Below are 24993 nucleotides of genomic sequence, written 5' to 3'. Positions count from 1 at the left end.
AAAAGTCAGATGAAGCAAAACTAAGAAACTAACTGTGACAGACAAAGAGGCAGGGATTTAAGATAACACTGGACTAACCACTTAACAGCTCTGATTGCATTTTGAACTTGCTGTGCCTGACAAATCTGACAGCACAAGATTCAAAGTATAACTGATAATCTGAACAAGTAAATGTGGGGAACCAATGTTCAGAATTCATCTTTAAATAACTTGTATACTTACCTACAAATGAAAATCAAAGAAAAACAGTGTGTGTGTCTCTATATATCTTTATCTGTTCTACTTGTTAACGTAGTTCATCACAAGTATGAATATGAATAGCAGTGGGATCTCAGCTGAACCCTGATGACCACCCACCCTCAACTGGAACTCCAATATGAGCCTTAATACTGTTTGTACTTGTATCATTGGGTTCTCAAGTCATCATAGGGTAGCAGATCTTGCAAACAAAATGTGCTAAAACTACAGAGAAACCTGAAAAGTCACCTTGGCAGCCGAGAAGCACCAGCAATATGTTATCAGGGAATTCTCTTTGCTGTTCAAAAGACAAACTTCTGTCTAAGGCTAGGTCCAGAAGCAAACAGTTAAAGAGATTTTAATGGGGAAAAAAAGATCTTTTCTCAACTACTCAGAAAACAAATCATAAAACACTTTTACCCAATTAGTGCCCTTCTAAATATTAGCAAAGTGGGGAATATACTTTACAGTCCACCCACAAGTTTAACAAAGAAAAAAATCCAGTCTTTTTCAGCCACTTTTTCTTACAAAGCCATAGTTCACAAATATGATTGATGTTTCACAGTCACACATTCACTAGTTTCAGTAGTGCTGGTCTACTTCCTGTTCACCTCCATCTCCCAAAACCAGACTCTGATTCAAGGCCAAAGTACTCCTGATTCTTCTAGTCAACTCCTGTTTTTTTTTTTTTCTGCCACTAAATCGTTTTTACTTTGGAACATTGGAAATGGTTTCACTGGTAAAATCTCTCTATGATTTTTCTGTCAGGAGAAAGTACAGTTTTGTACCTACCATAAATGTAGATGTCCGATAGGTATGCATCTGCAGTCATCACATATGGGTTGTCCTGCCTCAGGCAGCCCTTCGGTCGGCCGGATTCCAAAGTCTGGGTCCGGCGTCGGCTGATGTCGCCCCTTCCCCGACGTCAGAGCGCCTGGGGTATAAAAGCATCAGCCGACGCCATCTTCCTCAGTTTTTCTTGCCCCAGATGCCAGGTGCCCTCTAAGGAAGGCTAAATTTGGAGAAATGCAATAAATTCCAAACATGCACAAAAATATATACATATATAAAAACAAATACACCATAATAGATAACCCCAGCTAGCTATGAGAGGGGAATGTACCCAAGGAATACCACAGAGAGGAAGAAGGGAGGGTAAACCTGACTGCAGATGCATACCTATCGGACATCTACATTTATGGTAGGTACAAAACTGTACTATGTCCTTCAAGGATGCATCTGCAGTCATCACATATGGGTAGAATACCATAGCCAATCTGGGGGTGGAGGATCTATGTAAAGGATGGTGTAGCTAAAATGCCCTGCAGGACTGCCGTAGCAAAGCCTGCTCTGGATCTGGAATATAAAGGTAAGTTGTAATGCTTGGAAAATGTATGCACAGAGCTCCATGTAGCAGCTTCTAAAATGTCCTTGGTAGCCACCCCTCTTAAGAAGGCTGTGGAGGTGGCTGTGGCTCTGGTCGAATGAGGTCTAATGTTAGCTGGCACAGTTTTTCCATGAAAGGAGTAACAGAAATGAATGCAATTCCCTATCCATTTTGAAACTGTCTGCTTGGAAATTGCTTTTCCTTGTGCACCAGCAGCATATGCTACAAACAACTGGTCAGTTTTTCTGTAATTTTTTGTTCTGTCCAAGTAGTAGCGCAACTGTCTGTGTATGTCCAGGGTGTGCAGAAGCTTTTCCCCTTTGTTTTGTGGATTTGGAAAGAAGGTAGGCAGGTGAATAGCTTGGTTTAATGAGACCCTAGATACCACCTTAGGCATAAATGAAGGATTGGTTCTCAATGAGACTCTGTCTTGATGAAAAATAAGAAATGGCTGTACTGCCATGAGGGCCTGTAACTCAGATACTCTTCTTGCTGAGGTTATGGCCAGAAGGAAGGCAGTCTTCCAAGAGAGGAACTGTAGTTCTGCAGATGCTGCTGGTTCAAAGGGAGGCAGTGTTAGTTTTTCCAACACGAAGTTAAGGTCCCAAGTAGGCAGTGGTGGTTTCCTTGGAGGATTGATGTTTTTAATTCCTCTTAGAAACTGTCTTAGCAGAGGATGAGAGAAGACAGGTGGATCAGTATTGTACTCTGCTGAAATTGCTGAAGCATGAATTTTAATGCAAGAGTAAGACAGACCATTGTGGAGCATTTCTGCTAAATATTCCAAGATATGCGCCATGTTCATAACTGTTGCATCTAGGCCCTTTGAAGTGCTCCAGGTGTGAAATCTTTTCCATTTTGCTGAGTATGCCTTTCGTGTGGAAGGCCTGCGAGCTTCCATGATGATATCCTTCACTCTCTTGGATAGCTTATCCTGGTGATGAGTCAAGGTATTTTCCAGGCAGCTAGCTGTAACGTTTTCAGGTTGGAATGCAGAGTTTTGTAATTGTGCTGTGTCAGGAGAAGTGTCCATTGTGGCAGAAGCCATGGTTTTGTCCGTGACATGCTCTTTAGCAATGTGTACCAGTGCTGTCTTGGCCAGTCCGGAGCTATCAGAATCACTCTTGGCTGCTCTGCCCTGATTCAGTAAGACCTTGGTCATTAATGGAAGAGGTGGGAATGCATACACTGTTAGAGCTCTCCAGCTGAAAGAGAGGGCGTCCACTTTCCATGCTTGTGGGTGGCATGTCCTTGTGCAGAATTTGTCCAGCTGATGATTGTGTGGGGAGGCAAAGAGGTCGATGTCCGGTCTCCCCCATGATTGTGTTATCTGATGGAAGATGTCTGGGTGCAGCATCCATTCGTGTGCATCCATGATGTTCCTGCTTAAGCTGTCCGCCAGTATATTGTCCTTTCCTGGTACAAACTGGGATTGCAGCTGTATTTTGAGAGTCAGGGAAAGTTCCCATAGATTCATTGCCAGTCTGCAAAGAGGGTAAGAATGGGTGCTTCCTTGTTTGTTTATGTACCACATAACTGTGGTGTTGTCTGTTTTTATTAGCAGGTGGCCTTGATGCAGAAAGAGTTTGAAGGCCTCGATTGCATGTATCACTGCCAGCATTTCCTTTTGGTTTATGTGCATGCGTAGCTCTTTTTGTGACCATAGTCCTTGAATGCATCATCCTTCCATGTGCGCTCCCCATCCGTGGTCTGAAGCGTCCGTTGTAATGGTTTGGCTGGCTATTGGTTTGCTGAAGGGCAAACCCCTGTTTGACTGGCTTGCTTGAGCCCACCACAGAAATTCCCTTTGAAGGCATGGGATGAGTGGTATCAAAGTTTCCAAGCTGTGACTGTGCTGAGTCCATAAACTCCTTAGGTACCATTGGAGTTTCCTCATATGTAGCCTTGCTTGAGGAATCAGAAGAATGCAAGAAGCCATGTAACCCAGGGTCTGCAGGATTTTTCTTGCAGTCAGCTGAGTTTGTCTTGACAGGTTTTTGAAGTAATCCGGTAGTTGGTTTTGTTTTTCTTCTGTGAGGAAAGCTATTTGGGTGGTTGTGTCTAGATCCGCACCCAGAAAAGTTATTCTTTGGGATGGTACAAGTCTTGACTTGTGAATGTTGACTGTATATCCCAAGGCCTGGAGAAGATAGATGGCATAATTCAAGTGTTTTACCAAAATTTGTTGGCTGTCCGCTTGTATAAGGCAGTCGTCCAGATACGGGTATATTTGCATCCCCTGAAGTCTGCAGTGTGCAATTACTGATGCCAGGCATTTAGTGAATACTCTGGGCGCAGTAGATAAGCCAAAGGGCAATGCTGAGAATTGATAATGCTCTGAACCTGCAAGAAATCTGAGGTGTCTTCTGCAGCTTTGTCTGATAGGGACATGCAGGTATGCTTCTTGAGGTCCAGAGTTACCAGCCAAGACCCCTTGCCCAGCATGGGAAGGAGTTGCTGTAGAGTCAGCATTTTGAATTTTGGCACAATGAGATTAGTATTTAGTACGGACAAGTCGAGAATAGGCCTCCATTGCTTTTCTTTTCTTGGAACAAGGAAGAGTCTGGAATAAAATCCTTGACCTTGTTCCGAGAGAGGAACCTTTTCTATTGCTTTCATTTTCATTAAGTTGGAGATTTGTTTCAAAGCCTCTGCCCTTTGATTTGGTGGCAGGTCTGGCATGCCTTTTCTTTTCGGTAATGTGTGGAAATGGAACCTGTATCCTTTGTCTATTATTTGTAGTGTCCATTTGTCCCTTGTAATAATGTGCCAATTTTCTGAAAATAAGGAGAGCTTTCCGCCCAAAGGTGCTTCCAACTGAGCCCTGGTTGGCGGTGTCAAAGTAAAGTCATTGAGTCTGTCCTTGTGCAGCAGTTGTAGGCCCTGCACCACCTCTCTGGTTGGGATGCTGCCATTGACGTCCTCTGTAGGAGCCTCTAGCTTGCCCTCTACCTCTGGCACGCCTGTTCTTGCCTCTCTGAAATCTGTCTGTGTCTGGAAAGGACCAGTTGTTGGAAGGCCAATTTCTGCTGAATCTTGGTGGTTGGACTTGCATAAAATCTTTGACTGTTTGTACAGATTTTGCCTTTTCTTCAAATTTAAGACCTCCTGAGCAGTGGAGCCAAATAACTTTTGCTTTTCCAGTGGAGCATCCAGAAGCTTTGCTTTAACATGGTCTGGCAGAGATTGTTCCTTCAGCCAAGCATGCCTACGTATGACTGCACCTGTCATAGCTGACCTACATGAAGCTTCCAATGCACCATAACCACACTGCAAGAAATGGTTGCTAACCTGTTGAGAGTTATGTACCAGATCCTGAAGTGATTTGCGACCTAGGGGTTCAGGTGGAGACAACTTTTTATGCAATTCATCTAACAAATATTCTTGGTACTGTATCATATGAAATTGACAGTTTAAAGCCCTCATAGAAAGGGTAGCAGAAGTATACACTTTTTTACCCCATCGCTCTAAAGCCCTGGACTCCCTTTCAGAGGGGAGTGGATGTTTTGTAGTGACAGCTGCAACCCCTTTAGGGCCCTGGGAGATAGTTTCTGGATCAGCAGAGTGGGCCTTGTAAAGGAAAAGGTGTGATTCCGGGACCCTGTAGTACCCATCGGGTTTGGCAGGAGCCGGAGGGAGAGTGTCAGGGGTTGTGCTAGATTCAGAGTACACATCATCAATGACATTCAAAACAGGGGGAAAAGCCAAAGGTCTATGCTGAGGCAAATGCAAGAAGGTCCTTAATCTCTTCCTGGAATCAGAGAATTCCTGGCCCTGCCATTGGAAATGCTCCCTCATAGTGTGCAGAGTTTCCCCAAAAGACAGTTCTTCAGGAGGGGAGGCCGAAGGGATAGATTCCTCTGCATCTGAATCCTCATAGGCTGCAAAAAGCCTCTTCCTGGTAGTCCGAGAGAGCAGAGCCATCAGAGGCCTCATCTGAGGAGAGGGGATCAGAGGGCTCAACCCTGGGCCTTTTTTCTGTAGGAGGTTGAGAGCCCCTGTCCGGATGAGGCTGAGAGCCCCTAATTAATGAAATAAGGTCCTCTGCTAGACTAAGGATCTGAGAACTTGTAGTGGGTCCCTGAGGGATAACCCTGGGAGGCATAGATTTTGAGTGTTTAGCAGCTTTAGTCCTAGAGAATGCCTTAATAGACATGGATGCAGGAGGTCTGGCTGCACCACGTGCTGGTGTAGTTTTGTCTAAGGGGATGGTGTCGGAAGGTTCCTGGACACCAGATTCCAAAGGAGATTCAACAACCGATGCAGTAGTGGCCTCCGGTGCCGAGGTTGTCGGTTGTACGGTTTCGGTGGACGGTAGTACCAAGGACTCGGTTTCAGCCGAGACCGAGACACTCGCAGTAGGCCTGGCCGTGGTTTCAGCTGAAACCGCGGACCATGTGTGTCGGTCCTTGTCCTTCCGTTTCTGTATTAAATGTGAAGTCGGAGTCTCCGACGGCATTTTGTAAGCAAAACTAGCCCCAAAAAAATTCCTCTGCAAACTCCGACCGACGTCTTAGAGTGCGTCGGTTGAAGGAAGCACAGGCGGAACAGGCCGAGACGTCGTGGTCTGGGCCTAGGCAATGTAGGCAGTAAGAGTGGAATTCCTTATGAGGTATTTGTTTCCCACAAGTTAAGCAATTATTAATTTTATCTGACATCAGCTGAGGCAAGAAAGAGTCCCCAACAGGGTACTTAGCTTTTGAAGTCTTCGGTTTAGCTGAATTACAGGAGCTGGCCGACCGGCACTTGCAAACTGCTTCTGCTTCGGGCACCATGCGGCAAGAAAGACTGAGGAAGATGGCGTCGGCTGACGCTTTTATACCCCAGGCGCTCTGACGTCGGGGAAGGGGCAACATCAGCCGACGCCAGACCCAGACTTTGGAATCCGGCCGATCGAAGGGCTGCCTGAGGCAGGACAACCCATATGTGATGACTGCAGATGCATCCTTGAAGGACATTGACTTTCTTCTTGCTGGCTCACTTTTTGTTGGCTAAACTTTTTTATTTTCTCCTTAGCCTGTTCTGCATCAAAAATGTATATGATCCTACAAGAAATAATACTCTGAAGACAGCTGGATATAGTAACTTGAATTTCACATCTGCCTCTCAACATTTCCTGACTGCAGGGATACATGTTTTCCTCTTCTGCCTGGTGTAGAGTGAATGACTATTTTCTACAAACATTGTGCTGTCTCCAATTTTTTAATACTTTTCCTTTCTGCCACAATTTTAAGAGCATCAGCTCTTTCTGTTGGTACGAGTGCATCTTTACTAATACAGGCCTCATCTGCTTTCTCATGGTTAGGTTTGAAGCATACACTCGATAGGCACTTTCAGTTAACATATCCGGCTGTGGAATACCAGTCTAGTTGCTTGTTTGTGCTTTCATAAAATTAATACAGTCTGTTCCTTCCAGGTTTCTCTGGTACAGTTGAAAATTCAGGTTTTCTCTGTGCACTCTAATTACTGAAACCACTCTTCTTAAAAAGTCTCATACTTAGCCAGCTTTTTCTTAATTTTTTTATCGTTGATTTTTGCGGTTTTATCAGTAAATCTGAATGGCTAGTCAACATTTCTTCTATTTTTCCAGCATTTTGTTATTTGTGTTAATATATTCCTTCAATGTTTCAATTATTTTAATCATCTCTGAATAGCTTTGATTTATTTTTCATCTAAATTGCTGTAAGTCATCTCTTGAACCAAAACTAAAGTTTGAACTGCTTTTTGCTGAACAGCTGCTGAATCCTTTCCAGACAGCATTTTCTTTTCATCTTTTCTGACTGATTTTCTTTCAGGTTTTCCAAATTTCTTCTTTGCAGGTATCCAGGCAATATACATACCAGCCAGCAACAGAATTTTACCCAAAAGACAGTTTCAACAGCACTTCTTTTTCTCAGTATTTGTTTTCACACGGGGGGAGCTGAAGTTAATGTGTTTGTAGCCATCTTCACAAACAGAAGAGATGTGATTCAGCACCACACTATAACTGTGCTAGGAGAACTTCATCTTTACAGTGTAGAGACAAAGCTCTGACTACTACAACCCAAATGACAAGAGATCAAACAGCAGTTCAGGTGCTGGAACAGCCAGAGAAGGAAGGATGGGAAATGAGTTGCTATGGGGATAGCATTCCAGTGCTAAGGGCAGGGGTCTAACAAGCATGTAAGCCAGGATCCAATTTCAGTAGAGACATGGACTGCAGCTACATAATCTTGTAATGGTAACCTTTTTCTGCCCATGCACAGAAGTAAGGTACTGATAGTCCATGTGGTGATACATGTGCTCACATCACCACTGGAGGTGGGATTAGGGCTTAAAATAGAAATGTTCCCATTGCTCACATGCTGGCAGGATACAGTAAGCTTGGAGAGTATAAGGATAACCATAGGATCAAGATATTTACCTCCCAAACTAGGAATACATGTTATTAGAGCAGCCTTTGGAGAGATTTGAATTTTCAGCAGGATATTCTAGTAATGGGGGGGCTGAAACATAACCTGTGACAAGGGGGATGTGAAAGAAAGCCTTAGAGTCCATTAGGTAACTAGGGAATATGTTTTCCTCCACAATTATTGCAAGGTATTTTAGTTGGAAGGTGTGGCACAAATGGGGGGGGGGGGAGGTGAAATTTACTTTTTATTCATCAAGGTATGGTAACTTGGCCAACTATATAGATTCTAGATTTCAAAAGAACATGTACATTTCATAGAAAGAAAAAAAAAACTAATTCCGTATTCCAATCGGATCATGGCCCAGTGTTACTGACACTGAAACTGAAGAGAGACAGTAACATAAAAATGCATTAGAGGTTTCCCATACATCTCCTAAGGAGAAGCAGAGCCGTAGTTTGCTCGTCTAGTGCCCAGTGCTCGTTCCCAATATAGTGTCCCACCCCCTCAGCTTCCACTGTAGCAAACCAGTGGTACACTTGTTCATCCTTGACCTTTCAAGCGAAGAGCAAAAAACAAAACAAAAAAAAACTTTTACTGTAGCAAGACTATTGCTACATTTGCAGCTTACAGTCAGATCCACATCAACTCAGATCTCCATCTATAGCAAGAGCCTAGTGCACACACTACGATGAAATGCCTTTCTGAAGCAGCATTCAGAAGCTGCCCCCTTTGGGACCCACCCTTGTTATGATTCTGAGGAGAAGGAAGTTTAAAGACTGCTAACCTTAACAATGAGCCTAGGCTATTGGGCGACATGCATCTGCCTTGAGAGTGATTAGCTGATAAATGGGATAACCTGGAGAGGGAACGAAGGGAACAAGTCCAAATTAAGGAAAGAGATATGGGAGAAATGAAGTAATAGTTATGAGAAAATGGGCGTAAACTCAAGAAAAAGCACAATTATAGAAATGTGATGAGGTCACCTATATTCTAATTAACAGATTAAGTTAAGTTTTGTTTACTGATTGGCTGTTTTTCATTATATAATATGGATGTGAGTTTAACTTTGTATAGGATCTGAAGAAGTGTAGTTATATGCAAAAGCGCTTGCCCTCTTTTTACGGTTAATTTTATTGAAGTCAAGTCTACTGTTGTGGTTGTCCTGCTGTTTTTTTCTACAACAAAGTTATGAGAAAATGGTAAAACAGCTAAAAAACTTACATGTGAAAATGAAGAGTCTCAATATTCAGAACTCCACAAACCAAATGTGCTTGCTGAAGTCACAGTAGTTACACAGTTTCCCATTCCCTTCAGAACAAAAAGATGGAAGACCACTCATCTGCCTCTCTCTCTGAAGGAGGGACTCCCAGGTGTAGTCATTTTACTTGAAAGGTAAGTCCTAAACAGGTATAATACTGAGCTTCGTAACTGGCCCTTTTCTCTAATAACTAAACATATCAAGTATCAGCTGAACAATGTGCATCACAGATGGAGACATCAGACTGTCTCCCTTTCTCCAATGACAGTGTGGCTGTGGGGTAGGCATATATAAATATAAAGGAGGTGTGGGGTGCAGGGGTGCTTGTTCCCAGGCAGAAGCTGCTATAATTTTAGTTTTTCTGTAGTACTGATGACTCTGTAGGCAAGTCAAGATAATGCTGCTTTGACTTTCCCACTAATCAACAGCTTATACTCAACCTGAGCTGTCCATGATGAGTTAAGCTGCTGACTAAAAGGAAAAGATCTCCGACAGTCTCTATGCCACCTCCAATGGTTACAGTCTCAGCCTGTCTCAACAGCTCTGCAGAGACAGCTTAGCCTCTGAACTCCGATCTTTAAGGTAGAGGGCCTTAGAGCCCTAAGACATGACTTTCCATCACTATAGCTAGCACCTAGTGATCTTCTGTGATCAGTCTTCAAGCTGGCATCACTCAAGAGAACTAGTGCCCCCCCTTTTAATAGGCAGTTCAGAACTTCTTCAAGAAATAGGGAGACATAAAAGAAGCTGAAAGGGTTAGTATCACTGTGAATACCCTTCCACAGTGACCTCTGACCATTTTATCTTTTACAGGTTATCAACCAGATATTCTTCAGAAGGCCTGTGCAAAGATGACTTCTCCAAAAGAGAGCATCTGGCATGGTATGGCTTGCCTGAGGGTGTCATTAACAGAAAAAAGCCAGAGTCTTATCATCTTACACAAGCACATTCCTGAGCCTGTTTCCATGGCCATAACATCAGTCTTAATAAGCTCTGCTCCTCCTTTGGCCTCACAATAAGAAGGGTAGAAAACATTTCCTGGGCCTGAACCACTAAGAAAGACTTGAACTAAGACAGGTCAGACAAATAAGCGGGGCACTATATCTCAGTGCAGTATAGCAGAACACTCACTTGCCTACTGTGTGGTGTCTTAAAATTCTGCTGGATATCATACATTATATGTAGAAGTACACAAGGGACACTAAGGATATCAGTCCACTCAACTGGGAGTTTACATAAGGCAGTTACCTTCTTAGGAGCAGAGTCAGCAGAATCAAGACACTTCCAGCTCTAAAGACATCATCCTTCACAAAACGCTTCAAGGGAGGGGTAACCATTACCTTTACCCTTTATGCTGAAATAATGACTGAGATGCTTCCAGAAAGACTACAGAGGTGCCACAGATTGGTGCAAGGAGGACTTCTGCAACCTCAGAATCTTGCCAAATGAAAGATGATCTTGTGGGGAGCTCACTACACTTACCCGTTTCAGAGACAAGGACCTCTTGCTCCTAAATCTTACTCCTAAATGAGTACACAGATGAACCTCCTCACTATAGCTCCAGAGAGAGGTAGCCCACTCTTACATATTGTGAAGCATCAAGTGCATTATGGCTAAACATCAGGGTCAGGCAACTGTGTCCCACCATCTGAGGATGTACTCGCCAAAGGCAGCACTACGTCTGGACAGGAGTGCACATGGACTGGTGCGAGCACCAGGATCGATTCCTGAAGATGCACTGTACATGCTTTTGATAGCAAAACCCAACACATACTAAAGAAATGGTAGACATCAAATGTCCAAATCCACTTCAAAAAATCACATGATGCAGAATAACCTACTGGAGCCACTTCATTCCTTGCTGGCACATCCAACAGTTGTCGGGGAGGCCTGCCATGAAGACCACTCAGTCCCAAGTGTGACCACCTGGCCTGCGGTACAAAAACTCAGGAGGCTGCTCCACAGTACACTGAATGTAATATTGTTTCATATGTTCAACCATGGAAGGAACAGTAAGGACATCTGGACAGCCCAAGTCACCTTCCCTCAATGTGGTTTCTGGGGGTACACGTCTCAAGACCGTTTTCAGTGAACGGCCTGAAGATACCTACTTGTTAGCTGACCAAGTGAGAAAAGATGAAAGAATTCTAGAAATGCAGCTGGGTTTTTCTGTTTTTACATACAAAATGGGCAAATCAGGTAGTTATAGACAGTGTTCTTTACTTGGTAATAAATATTAAAATCAAAAGACAACCTAAAGAACATTTTTGTTTTAATTAATACACATATAATAGAAAATAAAAAATTATAAACACACACTTTTAAGAATAATGAAAACCTTTTCACAGTAAAATGAATTAAAAGCATGTTAATCTGATGTTTCCTATACCAGACACATAGTCACACTGTACTCTTTCAGAGAGAGAGAGCACATTTTGTGGGTGTGTGTTTAAAGGATGGCCCCTCCAACATTTGTAGAGCTGCATCCTGCTCCAGTATAATGTATGAGAGGGGAGTATGGAAAATTTACTTTATCAGTGGCACCCAGACACCTCAACATCCACTGTAATCTCTGTGACCACTGCAGCCACAGCTGAAACTACAGTCCCTGTAAGGATACTAAGTCAACTAGATTTTGCAAGTAGCCTGCCTTACTTTGACTGACTATATGAGCTGTAGTCCTGGAACCACAATGTTCATAACCTCTTCGTATTTGAAGACAACATGATTTTCTTTACACAGAACGCTTTGCTGCACAACATCATGTCAAGAGTGCTGACATCAAGACAACATGACTAGACAAGAGAAACCAAAACATCAAAAACAACATGGACTTCCTTACTTTACAGAAGCAATTGAATTTCAGCATCTACAAATATAGCTGATAACAAAATATAACAACCGGAGAAAGAGTTCTGTACCGTGTAGCCTAATTCTCAAAACCAAGAACCAGACTTCAGGGTCACGTCATTTTGTGTGTCTGGACCACAGTAATCCAAAATCAGAAAAACAAAACAAACAGTCGAATGGTTACCAGTCGAATTAATAAAATATTAAATCAAAACAGACAAAGTTTGTCTTGCTAATGAAATATGTTAAGTAAAGGTCTTTGGAAAGCTGTCACATGCTACTCAACATGAAGGAGCACTTTTAAAATGCAATACAGCTTTGAAGTGTACTTACTATAGGCAGACCATCCACAGGATCCATGCAAACAAAAGAACCTGGTGGGCACACAACACCAGGAATGGGGTTCAGAGGTTGACAGATACTAATATAGAAATCTGGTGTTTTGTCAGACATTTCCTCATCATCAGCTGTGTAATAACTTGTCTTCCGCACTAGTGGGCTTAAATCTATGACTGAAGTACCATTTCGGACAGAACACTTCACCTGGTATATATAAAAAGAAAACACATATTACTTTAAGTGTGGTGACACAATTTTAGACAGTTATGTGACAGTTCATGTAGCTTGAAAGACAATACAGCAATGTTGGCAATCCTGCAAGAAAATATCTTTCTAATCAAATGATCTTTAAAGTATTATTCAAACTAAACAACTTAAAAGTGTAGCTTTTTTTAAACAGCCAATATGCCTCTTTCAAATTTCCCTACAAAATAATCAATGTACTGCACGAGTGTCTTTTGAAAAATTTCACAGAAGAATAAAAAGAAAAGCTTGTTTACTCCTGAACAATGATAACATATGGAGGTTCTAATGTCTACAAAAGTGGATTTGTTCACAAATGCACTACAAAACGTGTTCCAAAAATATTTAAAATAAAAAAAGCTTTAATGTTTTTAAACACACTAAAAATAAATAAATCTGTACTGTGAAACAAGTGAGAAAGCACTTATGCAAGTTGTTTTATTTGTAAATATTTTCCAGACATCATAAAAAGCATAAAACCATCACCAGTCACACCATGACTAACTGTTGTCTGCAGCTCTTTTAATTTATATAGTTGTTATCCATGCAGACAGACTAGTTTTGGGAATAATTTTCAGGTACTACCAAAATTCAGTGATTCAAATGACAAGTTTCTGGCCTACCTAAAATCAAAAAGTTTGAAAGTATTTCTCCTACATGAACACACACACACACACACACACACACACACACACACACACACACACACACACACACACACACATGCACGCGCGTGCAAAATTAATAAATATACTGCCAGATTAAAAATCAATCATTTGGTTGAATTTTCATTTTCCTAAATTTTCTAAACAAGCTTAAACTGTTTTTTTAGCTGTTTGCTGTATTATTTAATATCTGCACTTAAAGTTACATTTTAGTCGAATTTGATCGAAAGTTTGTTTGTTTAATTTAACTGTTGAGGCTGCCCACTAAAGTGTGCTAGCCGGTGTAACTGATTTATTACTGTTTCTGTATTTTCTGTGTGTTTCTATCTAAAAACAAAAAAAAAACAAAAAAAATAATCCTTGTTTTCCCACCTCTCCTCGACGAGTTTAGACCAGTTTACAGGCTTTGCTGTATTCTGGGCTGTGGTGTAGTTCCTGTGTTGTCCATTAGCTTACTTGGATAGAAGGAAGTTTCTTTGCTCACCACTGGGAGTGGGGAGCCTTGAGCAGCCTACCTGTCCCTGTAGGAAGTGACCTCAGCACAAGAGCTGTAGTAATTGGTTGTTTTGGACCATTTCTAGCTCTTTTGAAGTTCCCTGTTTAAAATCCGCCTCTGGGCGTTTTTTTCTGGCTATACTACTCAGACAAGCTCCTTGTGGTCCTGCAGAGTGGTCCTAGCTACAGAGAACTCAGAAAAGCGACTACTTTCTGGATTTAAGGATCTTTGCTGTTTTTTTTACTTGAAATACCTTCTCTAGCTTACCCTAAACAAGCTTAAACTGTTTTTTTAGCTGTTTGCTGCATTATTTAATATCTGCACTTAAACTTACATTTTAGTCGAATTTGATAGAAAGTTTGTTTGTTTAATTTAACTGTTGAGGCTGCCCACTAAAGTGTGCTAGCCTGTGTAACTGATTTATTACTGTTTCTGCATTTTCTGTGTGTTTCTATCTAAAAACAAAAAATAATCCCAGTGGCGGCTGGTGACTTCAAATCAAAGGGGGGCTGCAGGAGACAGCTGAATGGGCGGGGCCAACAGGAAGGGGTGTGGTCAACTAAACGGGGTGGAACTATGGTGCAATGGGATCAATGCTTGACATGCTTACTTATTTACATGAAATAAATGCTCAGTCACACACATATATACACACACACATACACATATACACACACACACACACACACACACACACACACACACACACACTCATGAGGCTAATATGTCCCTCAACAAGTTACCATACATTTTGCTACTTTAGGTGCAGAAACCAAGACTGTGAAGTGTGTAAACATTTATTCTTACAGAAAAAGTACATTTGCTAGCATTCTTTCACTATGCTCAAAACCACAAAAACTGATACTTTAAATACACTGCTACCCTGTGTGCCAAACTATCATTATGAGAGTCCAATCAAGACAAAATGAAGCAGAGAAGAAAAAAAATTGCAATACCTTGGCTACATGACAGCTTACTTAATATGTAGATGGAAACAAAGGTTGTGAGGCATGAAAAAATAAATTACTTTTTAAATACATTACTAGAATGCCAGTCAAAATCAAGTATAAAAAAACAAGCAGCCAACCAACAAAATGTATTTTCTGAATACGCATAAATAAACAGTATAAAAATATGACAGAAAACCAGAACATTCTGCAAAATAAAGTACAGATTAAAAGCCATGATTGTACTTGTGTCTACCTTGGATACTCTAACTGCTCCTTGCCTGGACACATCTAAAGTCACTACATGGGGGAGTGGGGTACAACAAGTATGTTACAATTTGAAACGTCTCTGGCTGACGGCGATGGCCCTGACACATTTCATATACTCTCAACCTCAGAGCAAGAAATCTGGATAAAGCCATAAATAAAAGTAGGACAAAGGCCCAAAAATACAGACAATTTTTACATGTTGCTCTTACAAACTTAGAAAGTTTAGTAGGTCTTGCACGAGTATGAATTAATTTGCCAAGAATATGTTTTATACTTCAAATAATAATTATAATATCCACAACACAAACAAAACTGCAAGTTATTTCTCTATACTTTACACATCATTGATCAACATATTGATTATTTACAATCATATTAGGGTAAGCTAAAATAAGGCATTTCATATTTAAAACATAGATTTCAGCAGTTCTGGTCAGTAGATATCGGATCTTTTTTAGGAAATGCTAAAACAGAGACTTGAAGGTCAAATTAGCTGCTGTCAGCATAAGCGTTACAACTTACAGCAGAAATACTGAACTCTTAAACCGGACCCTGATCAGTGAATAACACCTAAACATAACCATGCTAAAAGGCATCCATTTCAGTATAACTACAAATCAAATAATCTTGCCAAATGGAGTAGCACACTTTAAAAAAATCCATAAAAAGCTTACCAGGTGCTTATACTTCTCTCTATACATTGTCATTTCAAACAGGGACTACAGAGTGTAACATCATTTTTATGGAAAAGCATGTACACTATAGTTTGCAGCAGTACTGACATGGTAATCATTGGAAACACTGCTAATAACCAAATGTTTGAGCGAAACTGTGTGACATCTGATAATGTTATCACACAGTTCACATGCTGGACATAACAGCCCATTTGTTTTGTCTACGCAAATTAAAATGGCCTTTGTGACTTTCAGTTTATTCTAAGCATATGCATACATTGTCTATTAATAAGAAGGTTCACTAACATTATACATATAAAGAAAGTATAAATAAAAATATTTCACTCTGAAAGACTAGTTTGTTTTCTCAAGAAGTAGCACAAGTTTTTGAATTTGTTACTTAAGATTTCCTAAACGAGTAGGCATTAGATGGAGCTCACTTAATACAGAAGTGCAGGAAGAGCAAACAAAAACAAAAACAAAAAAAAAAAAAAGAGTTGAGTCTAGACTCTAGATACATTTTACACTTCATACATACTGACAGACAAATTTTACTGATGCTTTTTGCTATTATCAGAAAAACGCTTTCTGCAAAAGGCTGGCAAAATAAAAGTGTACAAAACCTGAATGATAACCCAAAGTAGTTTAGATTAAGTGAAAAATTGATGTGTGCATTTTTTCAGTAACTAGCAATGGAAAAGAAACAGAAAGGAAATTAAGACTTTAACTGTAGAGTGCTACTACATTTTAACCTGTTCCACAAAGCTGTGAGCCCATGTAACTAAATCCATTCCAGAAATCTATTACTACATACTGACACTCTCTGGAGTTTACCATATAATTCTTTAAAATAAAGCCATCTAAATTGTACTCATATTATGCACGATTTAACATACGAAGGCTGGCTAATATTGAATTAATTAATAATTTCATTAAATAATTAATATAATTGTACTGATACACATACATACGTACCACCAAGAAGAAAAGAAGCTGACTTAATCAAATGTTTTCGTGCCAGTCCTTGTGTCTAGTAATCCTGAAATGTCATAGCAGCAATAAACATTTTCTTGAAAATAAAGCAAACAATAAAGCCAATAGGTTGGAATGCATTTCTTTCTGTTTCATATGCAAACTACTCATATTATAGCCCTGCCATCCAGAAATCATACTAACTAGTGTATCTTTGATATTTCTGACTCCTTTTTCACTTGGGACTTTATTCATTTTTAGAGACCCCCTCAGCACATTGTTACTGTTTGCTCAATTCCCTGTCTACATTCCCTTTTGGCTGTTAGCCCCCGATCCTCTGCTTCTGCCTAGCCTACCATGGTACCATCAGCAATACTAATCAGATGCCCTTTTTAAAGAGATGTCTTTGTTTTTTGCCTGAAAATATCCCTTTTCCCCGAGCTTGTATGTGCTTGATTAATAGCAAAACACTGATTTTTTTTATAATTAATAAGTAACGTAAAGTATTTAGATTACAGATGCCACATTATTTATAAATGCTTTATAAAACCAAATCACCTTATTCTATTACCTTTTTGAATGAGTTCCACTACATTTTAAAATGAATCTCTAACTTTAGACCATTGTCCTTGATCATTTTAGGTTTTGTCCCCGATTCTTGAAGTAAGAGGTAGAAAGCTGTGGTTTCAGCTCACATTTTAACAACTCTCTCTTCATCACTACTCATTTTGTTATATTTATACCTCACTTATTCTGCATCACACTTTTTCAGCTCCTAAACTATTTCTTCATAATTTATTTTATTCCTTTCCACTTTAGTGTCTTCAGTTTTATCTGCAAAATGTCAGATCAGGAGATTCCAGCCACCTTCATCCTTTGCTTTTCCAGTCCAGCTCTCACCATTGTTTCTAATATTTTAATGTCCAAATATCTCAGAATAATACATAAAATAGTATCTGACATGCTCTGTATCATAAAACAAAACATAATTTTAACTGACCTGGTGGTGCATATAGTTTCTGTTGCAGGTATATTCCACACCATAGACGTTTCTTTGTGATGTGAGAATTGTGCCTTAGAAAAGCACCACTACAGATGTAATGGTTTATATAAGCAGAAAGCGCATTTGTAATACAAATATAACAATGCAAGAAGCAATCATATGAATATCATTGGTATAAGAAACAGTTACTCATTTGAAACAATTAAAGAGTGAATCATTATTTACACTGAAAATTCTGATGTTAGAAAAGCTGTTAAAACAGAACAAAGTAAAACATACAAATTAAAGAGAGATCTACAGGAATATAAAAAGTTTATTTTTGCCAAAGTACTTCAAGAGCAGAACACGAAATGGTGTAGGATAGCAAAATGCAATAAAAGAAAATGAAAAAATATGCAAAGAAGTATACATATATATGACAGAGCAAGCATAAGAGATTTTGACTTATTGAAGGGCAACAACCATCACTGATAATAACAATAAGCCCCAGATGGGAAGCAGTAATGAGCTACAATAGTAAAGGTAAGACAGTAATACACGGATACTTTTTCCTTGGTTCCAGGGATATAATAATCCTGAAAACATATGGAAATCACTAACACTATTTGGATGATCTTGCATTTTCATTATATTCTATCAGGTCACCCAGTTATACACTGAAACTGCAAATGTGCTATATAAATGTCAATTCATGACATCAATAAATGAAGTTCTGCACCAGACAGTTACTTATACTTTACACATAGGTAATCATTATAAATAACTTACTAGATTCAACAGTTTCATTAGTTGTACCTCATTTTAATTATTTTTACTGTATCTATAATTATCTAAACTGTTACATAGTAAGAACAACTTTAAAGGTAAATACAGCTATAGCTATATATCGTATTTTACATTATTATTATTTTTTTCATATTTTTATTGACGGATACTTTCCAGGCAGATTGTCTGAGCTCCTACATCCTTGATTTTCCATGTTTAGTATCATCTGTCTATGGAGTATCACTCTTTCTTATTTAAACTCACAAATTTACTGCATAGAGAGAGAGGGTTACCTCAATCACGGGTGAGTGATGCTTGTTTAAAAAAGTATGTATGAAATACAGTTATAAAAATACAGTTATAAAAAACATTTAATGTGATTTAATTTCCTAGCCAGGTAAGTAAAACATTCTGATATTACCAATGTCTGCAGGTCCAGGTCACATGTACAATGGTATGTTTAATATATCATTAGAGTGGCTTGCATAGTGGTGCTTTGTTCTCTGAACTGGTTCTTGTCTCGGGTGGTTACTCTGCAGTCTGCATTCACACTGTGTTGGCATGGGCTTCTCCCTATCATTTATTTTCCTCTAAAATTCCACAGACAATGAATTTTGTGACTCTGTGTGTGCGTGTGAGTGTGTGCTAGCGCGTGTGTGTGTGTGTGTCTATATGTGTACATATGTGTGTGTGTGTGTGTGTGTTCGCATTTGTGTGTGTGTGTTCTGTGATAAACTGGTAGCCTATCTAAAATTAGTTTCTGTGCTTTATTCTCTTTTAAGCTTTGGCTCCTCCAAAACCTGGAAGTGGATAAAAGTAGGCCACTAGAATTTACAGTAGCCAGCTCAATTAGCATATTTTTGGGAGGAGAAAAAAAAACTGTTTAGAGAAACACACTGCAAACATAAGCAGTACATGCACACTCTACAAAGATAGCAATGGAGTATCAGGTTTGAACTTCAGACCCTGGAGCTCTAAGGCAGAAACCTTAACCATTTTACTTACTAAAATTAAAAATACAAACTTTGTCCTAAAGACTTGTCTGCTGAGTAACTGAAAAAATAGTTCTTCAAAGAGTTCATACATAAATGGAGACTGCACTCAAATTGGTGTGCTGTGATACTGTCCATTTAGGGTTCATCAATGCTGCTTTCACATACTTTTCATTTCTAAACCACTTCTTGGTGTCACCTCACTAACTTTTTTTTAATAGGATTTAAAATACTTTGCGACAGTGCTGCCATTCTTCAATGATCCAAATGTTACACAATTAGCTTTACTGCTAGGAATAACATCTAAACCCATTTCCATTTCATCTAACTTAGGTGGTCATCTCAGCAATTACCTTTCATCTTTTGTAACAAAATTTGTAAATACTACCTCTACTAACAAATGACTATAATACTACAAATACAACCTTTTTTTCACAAATACCAACTCCCTTCCAGAGAAAAACTAGTCCGTTTTCAAAGTATTCCCAAATACAGAAAATCTCTTCTCTTTCTAGAGCTCTCTAAAATATATTGTTTACCTGTTAGCTTGCATAATACTTGCAACATGTAATTCTTCCTCTTCTTCTTCTTTTTCAGCTGCTAGGCTGCCAACCAATAGCAAATAAAAACAAATCCAATAATCTAATCCACAAGTCCATAACTGAAACTGTCTGCAACTGTTTGCTTCTCGCTCTTTTCCCAGCACATAAAGCCCGGGAAGAGAGCGACAACCAATCAGCAGCATTTGCCCAGCAAGCACGTCATGACGTGCCTGCGGACGTCGCAGTCCGAGCCCCTTCCATATCTATGCGGTTTGTGTCTCAACCGCATAGACTTCTGGGAAGTTCTGGGCATCACAATGATGCCTTCTTTGCTCCTCCGGGCTGCAATGAAAACATTGCAGCAAGAATTAAAAAAAAAAAAAAAAAAAAAAAAACGCTGTTGCGATTGAAGCCCGCAATGCTCATAATTTCGAGTTGCGGACTCGAAATTTAAAGTAGAAAAACAGATTTTTTTTTTTTTACATAAAAAAAAACAAAATAAACTACTCAGCTGTCTAGCTGAGGGGGCTGCAGTCCGGCAGCCCGATGCCACGAGCCGCCACTGAATAATCCTTGTTTTCCTGCATCTCCTCGACTAGTTTAGACCAGTTTACAGGCTTTGCTGTATTCTGGGCTGTGGTGTAGTTCCTGTGTTGTCCATTACCTTACTTGGATAGAAGGAAGTTTCTTTGCTCACCAGTGGGAGTGGGGAGCCTTGAGCCTACCTGTCCCTGTAGGAAGTGACCTCAGCACAAGAGCTGTAGTAATTGGTTGTTTTGGACCATTTCTAGCTCTTTTGAAGTTCCCTGTTTAAAATCCGCATTTGCACGGCTTTGCACGGTTGTGCGCATAGCACAGCACCGGTTAAACTTCTTCTGGCTCCGCCAAGTCTGCTCTTCAAATTTTCCCTTAAGGAAGCTCTACTCTTAGTATAATCAGACTAACTTGCTATATTATAAGCCTAGCACTTGTTCTCAAATCTTCTCTACTAAGTAAGCACTCTCATACTAAGTAAGCACTACATCCACCTACCACCCCTGTGAATATCCACTTCCCTTAAGGGCACAGCACTCCCTTATACTGTTCTAGCATGTCGAGTGGTACATTACTGGCATCCTCTCCAGTTCAGCTGGTTAATCTGGGTATCTTGAGACAATGCTACAATTGTCTCATGTACACATACAACCCTCTCCTCCTCCCAACAAACACAAATACATGTGAGAGATGCAACTATATAGCTAAACTGCAGGCTGAACTCTCTCAACTCAGGGTTGGCATGACCAGACAGGAGGAGATGGTAAACACACACACACAACAAACCCAGTCCCACACAGACCTACCACAACTGCAAACCAAACACATAAAAACACAAAGACATACTCGGAGGCTCTAAAAAAAAAACTTACCAAAACAACAGAGGCTCCCAAAGCAGACATCCAAAAATCCACCACCTCAAAAAGTACAGTTTTGTACCTACCATAAATGTAGATGTTCGAAGATCCACATTGCTGCAGTCCTTACATATGGGTAGTCCGCTGTCCTCGGTCGGCCCGAATACCAAAGTATTAGGCTGACGTCGGTCATGGGCGCTCAGATCTGACATCAGAGCGTCAGGGTATAAAAGCGCATGACCGACGTCATATCCTCAGTCTTTTCTTGCCCCAGATGTCAGAAGGCCCTAAAAAGAAAGGCCACAACCAAAAACAGAATACTTCCCAAAAAAACATGTACAAATAACAGCTACCACCCAAACCATACAACCAGTCCAAACTGTAGAGGGGAAGGAGGGAGGGTAAATTGGACTGCAGCAATGTGGATCTTCGAACATCTACATTTATGGTAGGTACAAAACTGTACTATGTTCTTCATCTCACATTGCTGCAGTCCTTACATATGGGTAGAATCCCAAAGCAGAGGTAAAGGGAGGTTGGCAAAATCATAAAGCATTGGGAGCTGCCAAAATGCCCTGTAATATTGCAGTGGCAAATCCAGCCCTAGATTTAGAATAAAGAGGAAGGTGGTAATGTTTAGAAAAAGTATGCACTGAACTCCAAGTAGCTGCTTCCAAAATATCTTTAGTAGCTACCCCCCTCAAAAAGGCTGCAGAAGTGGCAGTAGCCCTAGTGGAATGAGGCCTGATTCCAGCCGGAATCTCCTTACCATGATGGGAATAACAGAAAGCAATACAAAAACCAATCCACTTAGAAATAGTTTGTTTTGAAACAGGTTTTCCCTGAGAACCCAAAGCAAAAGAAACAAACAACTGCTGAGACTGTCTGAACCCTTTAGTTCTGCTCAAATAATAACGCAACTGCCTGTGAATATCCAAAGTGTGCAAAATCTTCTCCCCTTTATTTTGGGGGTCTGCATAAAAAGTAGGCAAATGAATAGTTTGGTTCAAGGCCACACTGGAAACCACTTTAGGCATAAAAGTAGGATTAGTACGCAAAGATACCCTATCCTTATGAAAAATTAGGAAGGGTTCAACTGCCATAAGGGCCTGTAATTCAGAAACCCTTCTTGCAGAGGTAATGGCCAACAAAAAAGCAGTCTTCCATGACAAAAACTTTAACTCGGCAGTAGCTGCAGGCTCAAAAGGTGGTAAAGTAAGTTTTTCCAACACAAAATTGAGATCCCAAGCAGGAGTAGGAGCTCTACGTGGGGGTCTTATGTTCTTTGCCCCTCTAAGAAATTGCTTAAACAAAGGATGAGAGAATAATGGAGGGTCACAGTCATAGTGAGCAGAAATGGCCGCAGCATGAACCTTTATAGAGGAGAAAGACAAACCCTTGTCTAATAAATCAGTAAGATATTGAAGAGAAACACTTAAATCAGGCTTGGAAACATCAAAGTCCTTCGCTTTGCTCCAAATAAAAAACCTCCTCCATTTATCAGCGTAAACTTTCCTTGTACTAGGCCTTCTGGCCACCAAAATAACATTCAAAACTTGTTGTGGAAGCTGAGACCCTCCAGGGTCTAGAACAGAATATGCCAGGCTGTTAGATGCAGGGACTGAATCCTGACATTGAGGAAATGATTGCCCTCCTGAGACAAAAGGTGCGGAATCGAAGGCAAAGGCCATGGAGGCTCCCGTACTAAACTTCTCAGCAGTGGGTACCAGTGCTGTCGAGGCCAATCCGGAGCTATTAGAATCATGGATGGCTTGTCTTGTCTGGCCTTCAAGAGTACCTTGGGGAGAAGAGGCAGTGGTGGAAAGGCATTGACGTGAAGATTGCTCCAACTGAATGATAGAGCATCCACCTTCCAAGCTGTGGGATGAAACATTTTTGTGCAAAACTTTGGCAACTGGAAATTTAGTGGAGAAGTGAACAGATCTATGTCTGGAGTTCCCCATAACACTGTCAACTTTCGAAATACATGAGGATCCAATTTCCACTCGTGGGGATCCACTATCTGTCTGCTCAACACATCTGCTAAGGAGTTCTGTGCTCCTGGTAGAAACCTTGCCTGAAGATTGAGGTGTAAACTGAGAGCAGTCTCCCACAAAATCATCGCTTGCCTGCAAAGAGGGTACGAATGGGTTCCCCCTTGCTTGTTGATGTACCACATGACAGTTGTGTTGTCTGTTTGAATCAACACTTGCCCTGGATGAAGTAAATCCTTGAAAGCCATCAATGCAAATTGGACTGCTAACATCTCCTTCAAGTTGATATGCAAATGTTGAAGTCTGGCAGGCCACGTGTCTTGAACCCATTTTCCAATGAGGTGTGCTCCCCAAGCCTTGTCCGAGGCATCTGTCATTAGAATCTGACTCGCCTCTGGTCGGGTCACAGAGAGTCCCTTGTTTAGGTGACATTCCTGAGCCCACCACAAAAATTCCTTTTGAATGCAAGGTATTATTTGAATGACAGTGTCCAGATCTTGGCAGTGTTGTGTCCATACATTTTTGAGATACCATTGAAGCTTCCTCATATGCAGTTTGGCATTGGGAAGCACCAGGATACAAGATGCCATGAACCCCAAGGCTTGAAGGACTGTCCTTGCAGTCAGCCTGGACCGTAGAGACAATTGATGGAAGTAAAGAGTAAGGTTCTTTTGCTTGTCCGGGGTCAAAAAAGCCATCTGGGAAGCTGTATTCAGTCTCACACCCAGAAAGCACATGTCCTGAGAGGGTACTAGACTGGACTTTGTTTCGTTCACAAAATACCCTAGGCACCTTAACACTGCCATCACATACTGTAGATGATGAAGAAGTTCGTCCTTGTCTTGAGCAAGAATCAGGCAATCGTCCAAATAAGGATAAATTTGTATTCCTCTTAACCTGAAGAAGGCTATCACTGGAGCCAGAACCTTTGTGAACACCCTGGGCACAGTAGATAAGCCAAAGGGCAATGCAGAGAACTGATAATGTAAAGTTCCAGCCCAAAAACGCAGGTACCTCCTGCAACTGGGCCTGATAGGAACATGAAGATAAGCCTCTTTGAGATCCAGAGTTACCATCCAGTGATCTTTGCCCAACAGAGGTAAAAGCTGTTGCAACGTCAACATTTTGAACTTTGGAATGTCCAGGTATGTGTTAAGGATAGATAAATCCAAAATCGGTCTCCACGTGTTCCCTTTTTTTTTGGTACTAGAAACAGGCGAGAATAAAATCCTAGGCCCACATCTGACAGAGGGACTGGCTGTATAGCTCCCATTTGAAGAAGTAAAGAAATCTGCTTGTGAGCCTCTACCCTTTGCTGAGGAGGAATGTCTGGCATGCCTTTGAAAGGAGGCAATGTATGGAAATAGAACTTGTAGCCTCGGGTTATAATGTCCAATACCCATTTGTCTTGGGTGACTAAAAGCCAGTTTTGCTTGAAGAGTGCTAACTTTCCTCCCAAAGGAGCTGCCAGGCAAGAAGAATCTGGCAGCTGAAAATGCAGGTCATTGGGCCTGTTTACGAAAGGACTGGCCCCTGCCCTCACCTGTAGATTGTGCAGGTGAACTCCATGTTTTAG

At 40.6% G+C, this 24993-nt stretch overlaps 1 protein-coding gene across 1 annotated transcript in view; it reads right to left on the bottom strand.

Annotated features, from left to right (window-relative positions):
* Nucleotides 1-24993, bottom strand: part of IGF2R (insulin like growth factor 2 receptor) — a 2372344-nt gene that overhangs the window by 352432 nt on the left and 1994919 nt on the right. The window contains exon 34 of the mRNA XM_044074918.1: nt 12458-12667. Within this exon, the coding sequence (XP_043930853.1) occupies nt 12458-12667 (210 nt within the window). The remainder of the gene's footprint in view (nt 1-12457; nt 12668-24993) is intronic.

Source organism: Protopterus annectens, chromosome 1.part0 (genome assembly GCF_019279795.1).
Source record: "Protopterus annectens isolate FY-2018-M chromosome 1.part0, PAN1.0, whole genome shotgun sequence".
NCBI lineage: Eukaryota > Metazoa > Chordata > Ceratodontiformes > Protopteridae > Protopterus > Protopterus annectens.
The sequence above is the reverse complement of the archived record's forward strand: the minus strand, read 5'-3'. Positions and strand labels throughout refer to the sequence as shown.